Source organism: Cyprinodon variegatus, unplaced genomic scaffold (genome assembly GCF_000732505.1).
Source record: "Cyprinodon variegatus isolate N-32 unplaced genomic scaffold, C_variegatus-1.0 Scaffold822, whole genome shotgun sequence".
Lineage (NCBI taxonomy): Eukaryota > Metazoa > Chordata > Actinopteri > Cyprinodontiformes > Cyprinodontidae > Cyprinodon > Cyprinodon variegatus.
In genome coordinates this window covers 45,849-61,482 of record NW_015151275.1, presented here as the reverse complement: position 1 = coordinate 61,482, position 15,634 = coordinate 45,849, and the positions used below count along the sequence as shown (strand labels likewise).

The 15,634-nt window shown below is 42.6% G+C and overlaps 1 protein-coding gene across 4 annotated transcripts in view; it reads right to left on the bottom strand.

Annotated features, from left to right (window-relative positions):
* The window catches only part of atp2b3 (ATPase, Ca++ transporting, plasma membrane 3), a 115,024-nt gene that overhangs the window by 63,172 nt on the left and 36,218 nt on the right, over positions 1 to 15,634 (bottom strand). For all 4 annotated transcript variants that reach the window (XM_015396823.1, XM_015396819.1, XM_015396820.1 and 1 more), the window contains exons 3-6: positions 14,541 to 14,738; positions 8,238 to 8,495; positions 4,430 to 4,555; positions 1,822 to 1,947 (exon numbers count right to left, since the gene is read on the bottom strand). In XM_015396823.1, coding sequence (XP_015252309.1) covers positions 1,822 to 1,947; positions 4,430 to 4,555; positions 8,238 to 8,495; positions 14,541 to 14,738 — 708 coding nt within the window. The remainder of the gene's footprint in view (positions 1 to 1,821; positions 1,948 to 4,429; positions 4,556 to 8,237; positions 8,496 to 14,540; positions 14,739 to 15,634) is intronic.

Sequence of the window (15,634 nt, the reverse complement as noted above, 5' to 3'; positions counted from 1 at the left end):
AGGTCAGCACACATGTTAAAGGATCTATAGGCCGGGACACATGTTAAAGGATCTATAGGCCAGGACACATGTTAAAGGATCTATAGGTCAGGACACATGTTAAAGGATCATAGTACACATGTTAAAGGATCTATAGGTCAGCACACATGTTAAAGGATCTATAGGCCGGGACACATGTTAAAGGATCTATAGGTCGGGACACATGTTAAAGGATCTATAGGCCGGGACACATGTTAAAGGATCTATAGGTCAGGCCAGGACACGTGTTAAAGTTGTCAGGGTTCCATGTTCTGTGCGCTGCTTATTCTCTTCCACAGGCGGTTGTTGTTGACAGGTGGGCATGGCCCCGCACCTGCGGCTCATTGAGGCTGCTCTGCTGAGCTTAAGTGGAGCTTTCAGTCAGCTGAAGGACACCAGAGTGTTAAACCGTTGTGGTACGCCTAGGCCTCTGTCCACTCCAGAGATCTCTGAAACCTGATGTTTGGATTCCTGATTCTAACATGTCTCCTGTCCCCCTCATTTTGTTGAGTTTTGGATTGCTAACCCGCCTGTCTCCGCTTTGAAGACTGGTCTCTGTATCCCTGCTGCTCAGATTCTGCTCTGGCTTTCCCCTCGAGCCCCCTCTGTACTACCAAGCCGGAAAAGAGACCTTTCCTGGATTCACACTGGTTCCTTCGGCTGCTCTTTGAACCTGCCTCCCCTGCGGTACTGCTCGGGCCCCCGCTTAAGTTCCACCTGTTGCTCAGTCACCTCCTCCAATCGGAAAGCTGTGAGTTACAGAACCCATTCCTCCACTCACCGTACCTGGCTGTAAGCAGAGCAGCAACAGCGCAGGTTTTGTTGCTTTTCTTAGTCTTAATCAGTTTCCTCTTTCATCCCGTAGAACTCCAAACTCTGACGTTCCGAACCTCTTTTTTGTGTGTAGTCTAATAAACATCTCAAACTGCTCCTTGTTTCCCTCATCTGTGTCTGTATGTGGGTCTAACATCTTAAAACCATGACAGAAGAATCCATAGTTCAGGACATGGGTTAAAGTACCCATAGGGACACATGTTAAAGTATCCATAGGTCAGGACATGGGTTAAAGTACCAACGGAGCAAAAAGTAGTGATCATCTGCCTGAACGGTCAGTTAACTGAGTTCACTATAAAGTTCACTACATATTCCCCGCTCTATAGTGATGGAGGGATTTAGGGGTTAGGGCGGACAGTCGGACACAGTGAGCTTGGATTAGCTATGAGAACAGCAACTTTTAAACAGAGCGTGCACGAGGAGAAATGCGCTTGTGCGTGCTCGTGCACGCTCTGGCACGTGTTTAATAGGCTTTCCCTCTCAGGAGCGGGTACAGGGTTGTGCAAATGATTTTCTTTTGAAGTGGGGATGGAGGGTCTTTTAAAAATTCATGAAAATCCTCCACTGTACCTTTAAATTTATTTTTTTGCAGTCTTTCCTTGTCTGTGTGTCAATCTGGCTCCATGTATAAGTAATTATTCAATCATTAAAGAGATTTTGGTGTAAAGAATGCATAGCTAAGTAAATAGTTTGTTCTGTCATATATATATTTTTTTAGAAAACCCCAAATCTGAATTTATTGTTTGGGGCAGATGCAGCGAGGGTAAGTGGATGTGAAGCAGTCAGACTGTGTCTCTGGAGAATCTTCTCAGGGGGGAAAACGAGCAGGCAAACGGTGGTGGAAAGAAATAATAACTTTATGGTGGTTGCACTGGAGTCTCATACAGCACCGGGTCTCTGGCTTCAGGCATCAGAGGGTTCAGTTAAATCTCAACAGTTTGTCATCACCGTCTGTCTTTGGTAGCTTACCTTTCTTTTCTTTTCCCTCCTCCTCTACGTCTCCTGCACCAAGCAGGGTGAAGATGATGCCCGTCTGTGAGTTGACGCCTACGGCTGTTACCAGCATCCTGCCTGAGCCCTCCATCACATGGGTACCTTAACAGCCAAACACATCCTGTTAGCTTTGCTTCATAGGCTGAGATGTTTGAGAAGTTCTATGCAGGTTGGTTTAATTGGAAACGTGGAGCATCAGCAGAGAGGACAGTGAGGACTGACTGTCCCTCCATCCATGACCTGTGCAAAAATAAATAATTAGCACCTCCATCCTGGTCTGTGGTGATGTTAGACCAACACATATAAAAGGAAGGAAATGATCCACGGTTTCAGCTTGATGGAACTACCTTTAATAAAAACATCCACCCTTACTTTGCTTTTTAATAACTGCTTTGCAGATCTAGAGACTGAAATTATTCCTTAATCTTTTTACTAAAACAGCTCAAGCCCAGGCTGATTGGACGGAATATGTCATTCCAATCCAGCTCTTGTTTGGGATCATATTCCTGCTGGAGGATCATTCTTTAGTTATTATTTTATAACCCCTCCATAGTTACCAGGAGCTCCTCAGCTGCTTCTCTGATTAACGCTCTGCTCACCAGTTATGGTAATCTGCCGTGTCTTGATAGGTTTGCAGTTGTGATGTTTTTATTGTCAGATGTTGGATTGTTCCACTCTCAGGGAGATTTTTAAAGCCGGGATGTTTTTAGAACCTAACCAGGCTTTAAATGCCTCCACAACCTTCTCCATGCCTGTTTTCTGTGTTCCTCTGTCTTTGTGGGGTTTTTATTCCTTAAACCTCTCTGAGGCCTTTATAGAGCAACTGGATTTATACCCTGACTAAAAGCTGGGCTTGAGTCACGCATTAGGTCATGGTTCCCCTCTTTGGGGATACTGAGTTTTTAGTTTTCAGTTCTCACTTATTCTGTTATGTTGATAATTGGTTTATTTTCCATTATATTCCAGCAGTCTTGAATTACTCTCTGCTGCCCCCTTGTGTTTGTTTCCTTTCCCCTTGGCTTCCTTCTAGTTAGTTCCACTCACACCTGCTCCATATTCAGCTCATTAGTCCATCGTTCTGTTCCCCTTATATACTCCACCTCTGCAGTCACTCAGGGCTGGTTCCTTGCTGTTGTTTTGCTGTTTCCTCATCTCTGGCTCCCCATGTTATTTTTCTCCTGATGTTTTCTGCTTTTTGTTTTTTGGTTCCTTGTATTTTTGTATCAGTTAACTTATTAAATCTGCAAGACTCACCTCTGCCTCCTGATCTCTGCATTTGGGTCGTCCAAAACCATCCCACCCCACCGTGACCCATTAGGTTACCTCTGGCACCACTGGGTGTTATTCAGTAAAGGGACTTCATACAGACGGTCACTACAGTTTTCAGAAAGTTTTTCTAAGAAAGTTAGAATTGCTACACATGTTCTCTTCACCTCTGGAACCTCTTTAAATGTGGAATGAACCATAAATCCTAATCTAAACCTCTTGAAATCATTTGTCAAGATAAGGTTGATAAATAAAAACAAAAAACAAAAATAGTTTCAGCATGATGTTCGAATGTTTTTAAAACAGCAGAAAAATGTTATAAACTAACTAGAGGCAGACTCTGGGTTGGATTTATAGTCCTTTGCAACTGACTGCTGCTGTTGGTGAGACCTGTTTCTGGTTCTGCTGGAGGTTCCTTCCTGTTCAAAGGGAGTTTTTCCTCTCCACTGTCGCTAAAAGCATGCTTAGGGTGAGGGATTGCTGAAGAGTCAATGAGTCGATGCAATCAGCTGGTTCAATCTGACAGGATGATCTGGTTGAATTGGATCTATAAAGTGACCTGAGATGACATGATGTGAATTGGAGCTATAGAAATAAACTGAATAGAACTGAATTGAATCAGATGAATGTTGGCTGATATTAACATTTTCTAAATGTGACGAGCTTTTCTCATTCAGTGACTAAAATCCCAGTGACTAAGGACACAGTGTGAATTCCACTGAGGAGAAAGGGCTGTCCGATGGAACCGGCAGGTCTGTCGGGGAGATAATGATCCTCTTGGATCAGATCAGGGAATAAATGGGATATATTATATGGAGATTTCCCTCTCAGACTTGTAGCCCTTTTCAGAATTTATTAGTGTGTCACAGATAAAATCTCCTTGCAGGGATCTGCTGCTGATTTAAGGCGTGACAACTGATTTATCTTCAAAATTGGGGGAACAATCTTCTTCCTTCCAGTTACCTGAAACATCAACAGGTCTGACATGAAGAGCAAAGTCTCCAGCACACTGAGAGAAAACTGAAGGGAGGGTTTTCTGGTTTTATGGTTCTGTGAGAGCAGAGCAGGGATGTTAAAGCTACCTGAATCTGATCTGCAGATCTCATTAACTCCTGACCAGCATGCTCACCAATAACCCATACCAACACCTTCCAAGTGGACAATCTATAGGATTTTATCTGATAAAACGTTTATTTGCAACTCTGCTTTTTAAAACAAGCAAATCCTCATTAAAAAACTAGCAGATTTTAAGACGTAAAACGTGGAATAAATAAATGATAACAGAGGAAAAGTGATCTCCAAATGAAATGGAACTGACCTGAGAGCAGCATGGGGTCCTTGTCCACAGATTTGCGGACATGGTCAGACTCTCCTGTCAGGGAGCTTTCGTCGATCTTCAGGTCGTTGGCTTGGACCAAGATACCGTCAGCAGGAAGAAGGTCACCTGAAGCAAAAATCACTGTTACTTCCTGTTAGGTAGTGACGCCTTTACATCCTGAAGGAATCAGCAGCAAATCTAAAGACTAAATAATAAAAGAGGAAACAGGTTAATAAACTATTAAATGTACAGTAGGATAAAGGTAAATATAAATTCAAATATAAACTCATTCTTCACGGATATAAGGTAACTAAGTATTATTTTATAGTGATACAAACGCACGAATAAAAGGTGATTAAACATGAATATTCTGTTTTTTAATATTCTTTAATCTATAATTCAAGTTTTAAAGTTGAACGTTTAATGAAACAGAAAGAGCTGGTTATTGTGAAGCAAATGGTGACGAGTTTTTAGAACGATCAGAATTAAAATTAAAAGCTTTTCCAGATTAAAATGAAAAAAAACTCTTTGGTGCGAAAACACTTACTGAGTGAAACGACTAAAAGTTTTCAAAGTATTTAAAAAAAGTTTTAACCTTTTTTGCCAACATGTTTAGGCAGCTATGCTGTTTATTGTGAGACTTTCAGCTGATAACAGGAAACTAAACTTTGCAGATTATTGAGCCTGATGTTTTAGTGATGCTACAGATGCTAACATACTGAACAAACATGCTAACAGTAGGGGTGTGGGAAATAATCGTTTTGGCGATATATCGTGATATTCGGCTGCCCAATATAATATCAATCTTTCAATTCTTAGTATCAATTTAAAAAAAAAAAGTGTTTACATAAAACATTGATGGGAAAATGGGCTACCTCTGCACCGCCACTCTGGCAGAAAGCGCTGTGAAACCCTTTAACTGTGCGTGCAGCACCAAATCTGTATTTGAGGCAGTCACAGTGGAAGAAAACCCCAAACAACATGGATAATAATACCTAATCAATATTTTCTGATGAAAATATACAGCACTTGCTGTTTTTTCTCATCATTTGATTTTGATAGCTGGGGAAAATATGACAATATATAGTGATACTGCAATATCGTGATAATATCGCATCGTGACCCAAGTATCGCGACATGTATCGAATCGCAACACTCATGCCAATACTCACCTCTAGTTAACAGCTACCATAAAATCATGCTAAACCCTGCCATTAAAAATATGTTAATGGTTACAATAAAATAGACCAATATTGATTTGGTACATATTTATAATGAGGACAGAAATCGTTTGTTATTTGCAGTGTTTACTAAAGTGCTTTGAGTCGTGATCTGGATGTATTTCTGGTCGTACGTTGAGAAATGAGGCGACAGTGTTTCCTGTAGAGATCAGGTCATGATACTAAACCCAACCTACAAACATGTTAATAACTAGAGACGGATCAATACATCGTTTTTTTTTTCTTGGTTGGACATAACCGATACATTCATGTGATTAGACCATTAAGTTCATTTATTGCTGCTCCCTCCCTCTGCTATGCAGTGTGGATATATTTCCTGAATTTGTTAATAAATGTTTCTTTGTTTAAACTTTGACATGTGAAACTATTATTGAAGATCATTTTAAGTGTGTTTATCAGAATAAATGGAGCGGACCAATAAAACATGATAGTAATGGTTGTAGCCTTATTGGTTGAGTGAAATCCTGCTTTATGCTAACAGACATCCTACTTTAGCAGAGTTATTCTGAATGAGGCAAGCTGAGCTGAATAGAAGGGGCGACGGTGGCGTCGGATGAAGGAGTTCACCCTTAAATCAAAGGGTTGTCGGTTCAATCCCCGGCTCTTGAGTGTCTGTGGCTCCTTGGGCACTTCACCCACATCGCCTGATGGTGGTGCCGCCAGCGCACAGCAGCCTGGCTCCTGTCAGTGAGCCCCAGAGCAGCTGTGGCTACAATGCAGCGCACCACCATCGGTGAATTGATGAATGGGTTAATGTAGTCACATGATTATATAAATACAGGTCGTTAAGCATAGGTGCAAACTAACGTCAACATGACATATTTCTGCCTTGAGTTGCTGAACGCCTGTCTCTATCAACCAATCAGCTGGTTTATACCAAACATTTGTTATTCTGTTTACTTAGGTCCACATTAAAAGTACAATCTGATTATTTTTTAGTATTATTTTTAGTTTTTAGTTTAATCCAAATGCAATTTAATCATAGAGTGAAATTGTGTGTTTTTGATAGTCTTTGCTCACCCATCCAAATGATAGGAACCGATTATTCCATGGCTTCGGTTGATCAAATGAAGCACCTAGGCAGCTAGACTGTTTTTATGAGCATTTATGAAAGAGTCTCACTCTCAAGAGTTCCATGAACTCCAGCATAAGTTTCTGATAGGATGCCACCTCTGTAACTAATGGTGAAATGTCTGCAGTCAATCACACTTCCAAACTTCCTATGGCCTTCAGATTAGCTCCACGACAGTGTGCAGTAGAGACTGACATTTCTTCGGGAATCCCACGGGTCACGTGATTCCCGTGGGATGGGAGTCACTATTAGTAACAATCACGTGATTGGAACGGTACAGGATTAAACATTAACAGGAGCAGACGGGAGCGGGAGCAAACCAATAGTAACTAAAAAAACTAGGATCGATGCCAAAAAATAAAATAAAATAGAAAGAAAAAAAAAACAGTACTGGCACCACCATTTTGTAGATTTTTTCCTTGAAGCCTACACTATAATGCGAGTCAAAAAAACTACACGACCCAAAAACCAACAGTGCTTCCGCTGTGAGTTTTTCACCCGCGCTCAAAAAAACAATAACAAGAATGGGAGTGGTGCAGGAGCGGGAGTCATTCTGAATGGGAGTGGGATGGGATTGGGAGTAATTTCACCAGGAGTGGGATGGGACAGGATTTAGATTTCTACTCTGGCCTGGGATCGGGACGGGACAGGAGTGAAAATCCACTCCCGTGTCAGTCTCTAGTGTGCAGAGAGCTTTGAGGAGTGAATTTCCATGGTTGAGAAGCTGCATCCAAGCTGCATCGGATGCAGGGCTGCATGGTGCCGCTGGACTTTAGAGCAATGGAAATGAATTCTCTGGAGAAATTAGACAGGCTGGGTCTGAGCCAGGACAACCATCAAAACCAGACGCACAGGCTGCGTCCAACCATCCGTCCTGATCTTTTTATAGTGGTTACACCATTTTGAATGAGCGTCTGAATGTCGAATGGATGAAAATGTAGTGGACTCAAAATTTCCCAAAATGCACCTTCAAAAAAAGTGATCATCTATGGTCACTGGACAAGCAGGTATATCCCAGAATGCCGTGTGAGGAGAGCTCTCCTTGCAAAGCATCATGGGATTTGGTTGTCAAAGAACAAGATGGTGCAGGCACAGTGTCCATAAAGACATGGACAGAAGAGTCTGGTGTGGACCTCAAACCCAATGAAGATCAATTAGGAGTAGAGACTGAGAGTTAGGCTTCTGTCCAACATGTGACCTCACAAATGTGCTTCTGGAAAAATGGTTAAAACATTTCCAAACTCCTAATCCTTGAGGACAGCCTTCCAAGAGGAGTTGAAGCTACAAATGCTGACAGATATCATACTGAAGCCCTTTGGATTAGGAATGGGATGTTACTACAGCTCATCTGTGAGTGAAGATAGGTGAGCAACTTCCTCTGGCAATATAGGGCATTACAGCAGATAATACAAACTCAGACATTAGCATTTCACTAACATAAAGATCCATTTTCATTTGTTGTGTGGAATGATGCAGATGGGGAGGTTTTCCCTACCGTATTTGACCTGAGCCATGTCTCCCACCACCATGTCGGCCACCGGAATCTGGATGACGTTTCCTTTCCGAACCACTGCAAACCTTTGTTCCTGCTCAATCCGACTCTGCAGACCTCGAAATTGTTTTTCTTTGGACCAGTCGTTAAACGCCGTCACCAGGACAACACATACAACAGAAAGCAAGATGGCCGCGCCCTCGATCCAGCCTGCGTCAGCCTCCCCTTCATCCTCTGCTCCAGAACTGACTTCCCCACACACTGAAGAGAAGACATGGAGATTAACCAGGTTACAGGCGTCAATCAAACCTCGTTACTTCATTTATCAGTTACAAAAATGGGGGGGTAATGCAAAATTCTGTTACACAGCAAAGTTAAACAGAATAATTTAACTTTTGAAGTGTTGGTTTTGCAATTTGAAGGAGATTGTAGTTTATATCATTTGCTTTAGCTGCACAAAAATGAAATTGTAAGCATAAGAGGGTTTCAATAAAAAAAGTTTGGAAACCACCTGAATTCAAGCCTATTTAATCTTTAATAATGAGTGTTTAGTTAATATGTGGATTTTACAAGCCGACTTCTTAAAGAGGTGGATACGTGTTGTTAGCAGATTTTGGCTAAGTTCACACTGCAGGCCTTGATGCTCAATTTTGATTTTTTTGTGAAATCCGATTTTTTTTTTTTTGCGCTGCCGTTCATATTTCCAAATATATGCGACTTCTATGTGATCTCCTGTGCGAACTGCAGTCATACAACACAAGTGTCCCGCATGCGCAGTAAAGGACGCAGTGATGTCACAGGCCAGCGAGCTCCATGTTTACGGAAGTAAACACGGACGGTAGATGCCGGCGCGCATCTAGTAATCTCTTCCAACCATAAAAATTCAAACTTTTAAACATGGTTAAACATAAATACTGCTCTCCGAAACATCATCTGCCATTGTTGTTGTTTTTCTAGCAGCTTCTGCGTAGCAAGACGCAGAATAGTGACCTTTGTCGGTTATTAATGGCGTTCAGGTCAGATGAATCCGACCTGGCCAATCAGACACAGGTCGCGTTTGAAAAAATCAGATTCGTATCGGATTCAGGACCACATAGCCAAGTGGCCTGGGTCGCATTGGAAAAAATCAGATCTGTGTTGTTCAGACTGCCATAAAAAGATCAGATCCAGGTCGCATATGGGCCAAAAAATCAGATTTGGGTCACTTCAGGCTTCAGTGTGAATGTAGCCATATTTGTCATGATCTGCTCTGATAGCTGGCCTTCATTGCTAATTTCACTCACCTGCCCAGTTCTGCCCAGTTCTCTGATCTCATCCACCTGTTGGTTCTGCTTTATATTCAGTCCTGCCCAGCTATCAGGGCCAAATCATTGTTTGCTTTCTGTTTGTTCCCCGTTTGATTTCTGTTAGCGTCCTGTCCTTCAGTTTTAGTTATTTTTCAAGGTCCCTGTTCCAGTAAGAGTTTATTCTCAACCCAGTGTCTTCAAGCTAGTTTTAATCATGTACCAGCGGTGGGAGCGTTTCAGCATTTCCAGGGTGATTGTGTTTTCCTGATTCCGTTCCCTCTCACCCACTGGCCCTGCTGGTCTGTTAGCCTGAACCTCTGTTGGACTCCTGCTGGATTCAGCATGTCTGTGCGTTTCTGTTTGAACTGGATGCTCGACACACGGGACTCTGAACCTGCCTTCACTCTCTAATGGATTCCTGGAACTTGGATCTGTGAGTTCCTGAGTGGACCGTACTGTTAAACCAGAATCAGTGATGGGTTGGGCTCCACATCTGCAGTCACTGCGGTCGCAGTTCCACAGCAGCACGCTTCTGTTCTCTCTGTTTTTGTTTCAATAAACGCTTTGAACTTTCCTACTGCCTGTCTCACCTTGAATACTGGGTCCATCTGTCCCGTTTTTTTGACAATAATGTGATTTATTCAGTGCATGAACTCATTGCATTTCGTTATCATCTGAACGTGGAATAAGAAGTTAGAGTTAAATTTGAAGTTGATTTACTTCAACCAAAAATATTTTATTTAAAGGAATAAATACGAAGTATAAAAGATTTTTTAAAAATCTATTTATGCATATATTTATAAAACTGGCATGTTTTAAATTATTTATGGTTATCTGTGGCTGGATCTACTTAAGTTTGGCTATTATGTAGTAAAAACTCTGCATGAATATACAATAAATATCTAAATATTTGTTAAATCCTGATTCACCACCCATCCATGATCTTGCATCAGGAAGCTGATCCGTGTCTGTAGGCACTTCCTGGGTTTACTGGTGAGAATGTGATGCTTTTCACCCAACAAAATGTTTTCCTGTTACTTTCTCTCTCAATGTCATGGCAACCGCACAGAGGACACAAAGAGTTTTTTCAACAGTTTCCTAAAATAGGAGAACTGTTTAGAGTTTCAGAAACTGTTTTAAGCTTAAACTTAACATTTTAAATGCATAGATTATCTTCATGCAGATTATTGACCGGTTAGCTGCAGCTTGCATGTGCAGCGTTAGCCAGTGTACACCCTGAGGTTTAAGACTGAACCACATCGTCCCACATCTGCATCCTCTGTTTGCTCAGGCCACTTCCTTTCCACTAAAACGCCACAGCTCAACCTTTCTTTCTTTTCAGGCTTTTTAACATGATTACATTTTTCTTATTATTACCATAAAAACATAAGGTATTAAGCAACTTAATAAAACTAATCTTGAGACAAATGCTTGAGTCTGGCTTTATTCCATTCAGTAGGTTTGCTTTATCTGCATCAGTGTTTAACCAATGAGTGGGTTAGACAGGCAGCACAATGATTATGCAGTCAGAGAGATAATTTTACAATAATTTGCAGAGAAAATGTCTTTTTCCTGTTGCTTTTATTGTGAAAGCGTATCTCCACATCTATGGCCTGTTCGGTTTAGTAGGTATAACTCACTGCTTTATTCTTATCTCACAAGATTCAGACTAAACTCTAAGAAAAGGAGAGACTTTTTTTCTGAGTCAAAGATTTAGTCAGAGTTACAAAAGTTCTTGAAAGAATCCAAAACTGTGACAAATTTTGAAAATGGATGCTGCTTTTGATCGATAAAGAGAGTAAATGCGTGTCAATCATGAGAGAATACAAGATGAATGTCTTAGAGATAAATAAAAAGTAGATAAAACTGTTCTTGGCTGTCGTCAGATAGTTGTCTAGTTTGTGTAAAGTTTATTCATAATCTGGTTGTGACTCTTGGAAACATCCAGCCGGTCTGGGCCAGAAGTCAGCAGCATATAACAGCCTGTGTATAAAGGTGAGTCAGCAGCCAGGCTCAGACCTGGAGGTGGGAACCGGACCTAAAGCACTGGAGTAGGGTCCGCTCCAATCATCTCACTTTCACATAAGTCTAGCTTTAATCTTGTCAGGCTTCTGTGTTCTATGCTCTGCTTACTCTCTTCCACAGGCGGTTGTTGTTGACAGGTGGGCGTGGCCCCGCACCTGCGGCTCATTAAGGCTGCTCTGCTGAGCTTAAGAGGAGCGTTCAGTCAGCTTAAGGACGCCAGAGTGTTCAAACGTTGTGGTACGCTTAGACCTCTGTCCTGTCGACAGATCTCTGAAACCTGATGTTTGGATTCCTGATTCTAACCTGTCTCCTGTCCCACCGTCAGTTCGTTGAGCTCAGGATTGCTCACCCGTCAGTCTCCGTGCTTTGAAGACTGGTCTCTGTTGCCCTCGGTACTACCGAGCCGGACAAGAGACCCCTTTCCTGGATTCACACTGGTTCCTTCAGCTGCTCCTCGAACCTGCCTCCCCTGTAATACTGCTCGGCCCCCGCCTAAGTCCCACCTGTCGCTCAGCCACCTCCTCCCATCAGAAAGCTCTGAGTTACGGAACCCATTCCTCCACTCACCCTCCCCGGATAGGTACAGACAGGTCCGTACCTGGCGTACAGCGCAGGTTTCTTTAATTTTTCTTAGTCTTAATCAGTTTCCCCTTCCCCTCTCGTAGAACCCCAAACTCTAACGTTCCCAACCTCACCTGCGGATCCCGTTCTTATTTTTTGTGTAGTCTAATAAACAACTTAAACTGCTCCTGTTTTCCCCCATCTGTGTCTGCATGTGGGTCAAACCATGACAGTAGAACACTCTGGCCAGCAGACACTTTCGGTGGGCAGCTTGCTGCCCAGGAGAAGCAGTTGCAGAGTCTAGGGTTAGCCGTAAACGCAGCAAAGGGACAAATGCAAGTTATGTCTGATCGACTTAACCAACTTACCGCTGCGTTAACCTCTGCTTCTATTCCGCCCGCTTCCGCTTCTACCAGTGTTCCGCCTCCTAGTGGCTGTCAATCCGGTTCATCTGATCAATCTCCCTTTTGGGCTGTGTAACACCCCTTCTGTTTTTCAGGCCCTCGTGAACAATGTACTACGGGACTTCGTTAATATTTTAGTTTACTCCCGTGATCCAGTCCAACACCAACATCATGTCCCTCAGGTTTTGCAACGCTTGCTCAAGAAACACCTGTTTGTGAAAGCTGAGAAATGAGAGTTTCATAAGTCCTCAGTCTCTTTCCTCTGACTCATCCAAGAAGGCGGACAAGTTAGGTCAGACCCCAGTAAGATCAAAGCCATAGTTGACGATCGACCCCGGAGCCCAGAAAGCATCTGCAGCGATTTTTAGGGTTTGCAAACTTCTACAGGAGGTTTATTCAGGGTTACAGCCAAATCGCGTCTCCTCTTCACGCCCTAACTTCACCTAAGATTCCTCTTGTTTGGAGTCCAGAAGCTAAGAACCTCTTTAAGGAACAGAAGACTAGGTTCTCTCAGGCCCCTATTCTAGTTCATCCCAAACAGATTAAAACAGTTTATCTTAGAGATTGATGCCTCTGATACAGGTGTTGGAGCAGTCTTATCTCAGCAGTCTGAGTCTGATCAGAAGCTCCATCCGTGTGCCTTTTTCCCCCGTCGGCTGTCTCCAGCCGAACGTAACTATGATGTTGGGGATCAAGAACTGTTAGCAATCAAATTAGCTTTGGAGGAGTGGCAACATTGTCTGTGGGGTTCTGAGCAGCCCATAGCCATCTGGACGGACCATAAAAACCTCTCTTACCTGCAGTCTGCCCGACCTCTGAACCCCCGACAAGCCAGCTGGTCCCCCTTCTCCTCTTGCTTCAATCTGTCTATTACCTACCGTCCAAAACATCAGGTAGAGATCTCTGTACCTGATGTTTTGGATTCCTGATTCCTGATTCTGCTCTGTCGTTCCCCTCAAGCCCCCTCAGTACTACCGAGCGAGACAAGATACCCCTTTCCTGGATTCACACTGGTTCCTTCAGCTGCTCCTCAAACTTGCCTCCCCTGTGATACTGCTCGGGCCCCCACCTAAAGGGCTGGTTATACTCCTGCAGCAGTTTGTCGCAATGAGCTTGACACAGACATTTTTGATTTATGTTCGAGTTTGAAGCGTGGTCTACGCCACGCCACAACGCAAGAGGTACAATCACAAACTATCTATAGATAAGCCCAAGGCGGTGAGAAAGTGGGGGTAAGTTTGTGCAACAACGGAGGAACATGAGGGCAAAAAAGAACAGGGATCCAGGTTGAAAAAGGGTCCCAGCGTTCTTGCGCACCTCACTCTTCTAGATGGTCCATCTTCATGAGTTGTTCTCCGCAACTGCGGTCATACAATCAAGACAAGCCGGCAAGCTGTGAGTTACCATTCCTCCACTCACCCTCCCCGGATAGGTTATCTGTACCTGGCGGTAAGCAGAGCAGCAACAGCGCAGGTTTCTTTAGTTTTTTCTAGTCTTAATCAGTTTCCTCTTTCCTCCCACAGATCCCCGGACTCTGACGTTCCAAACCTCTTATTTGTGTGTAGTCTAATAAACATTTTAAACTGCTCCCTGTTTCCCCGTCTGTGTCTGCATGTGGGTCTAACACACTAAAACCATGACAATTTTTAGATTTCTCTTTTCTCTAAATTTGAAATCTGACATATTTGCATCTAGAACAGCTGATGGTTGAATTTGAACACATTGATAACTGTAACTGAGCTGAATATTTTCTTTTTCTTTTTATAAAAACATAATAGACGTCAGAAATCTCCCTCACTGAGCTTCTCTTAATTCATCTGTGAACAAATACTGTGCTGCTGGCCGCTCATAATCTCTTTTATGCTGACTACTGTCCACTATTTAACACTTAACTATTTTCTCAGAAGCCTGTTTGGATGTTGTTCTTTACTGCAGCGTTTTTTTCCTCCTGGGAATCATTAGTAGGGCTTTATTTTCAATTTCACTTTCTCGCATCCCCATCAAACTATCCCCTCTGCCTGTTTCCTCACATTCGCTTTCCTTCCCCGGCGGCTGGTAGAAGGAGAGACCGAGGGAAATGATGGCAGCGGCCTCCAAGATGATGAGGGTGACGTCCTGCAGAGCCTCCCACACCAGCTCCAGGAACGTCTTCGGCTTCTTTGGGGGAATGAAGTTCCGGCCAAAAGCTTGATATCGACGTTCCAGGTCTGCTGGGTCACCGCTGACACCTGAAGGATAAAGATGGAGATAAAATTAATGAAAAGATGAAATCCAGCATGATGGACGGATAGACGGATGGACGTATTTGCTAAGATTACAATAGAAATATGATCAAAAGCTGGTTTTCTAGAACTAGAGTGAACAGATTAGGCTCCATCATCAACATAATAATGTAACACGGTCTGGGCGTCTATTATAAATACTGAAGTAAATATGAAGCAACTTATTTCAATTCTACTGGAATCTCTATGGTGACGCATTTATAACCACTTAGTTAGAAGCTTCAAAAAAAATATGACTTAAAAATCAAGATAAAAAAAGGATGGGGTTTGATGCCTGAAATATCTGATAATGTTGCTTTTGCTCCTTTAGACAGAAAATGGACAGATTTAAATGATAGGATTATAAACATTTTCTGGAGCCCACCTAGAAGTGACTCCTGAGCTCAGTATTTTCTGGGCCCTGCGTACATCCCTCTGGTTTTCTGTCAGACTGATCACACTTAGCGTGGTTCTGCTGGAGGTTTCTTCCTGTTCAAAGGGAGTTTTTCCTCTCCACTGTCACTACAAGCATGCTTAGTATAAGGGATTGCTGAAGAGTCACTGAGTTGAGGCAATCAGCTGGTTTACCTTAGATAGAAAACTTTGAACCAATTTGACTGGATGATCTGGTTGAATCGTCTCTATAAAGTGACCTGAGATGTCATGATGTGAAATGGAGCTATATAAATAAACTGAATAGAATTGAATTAAATCAGATAAATATTGGCTGATTTAAACATTTTCTATATGTGACAAGCTCTTCTCATTCAGTGACAAAATCCCATTTTTAGTCTCAATAAGGACACAGTGTATGCATTCCACTGAGCCTCTGAGTCCTGAATCGGACTGAATCTGAATGAGCA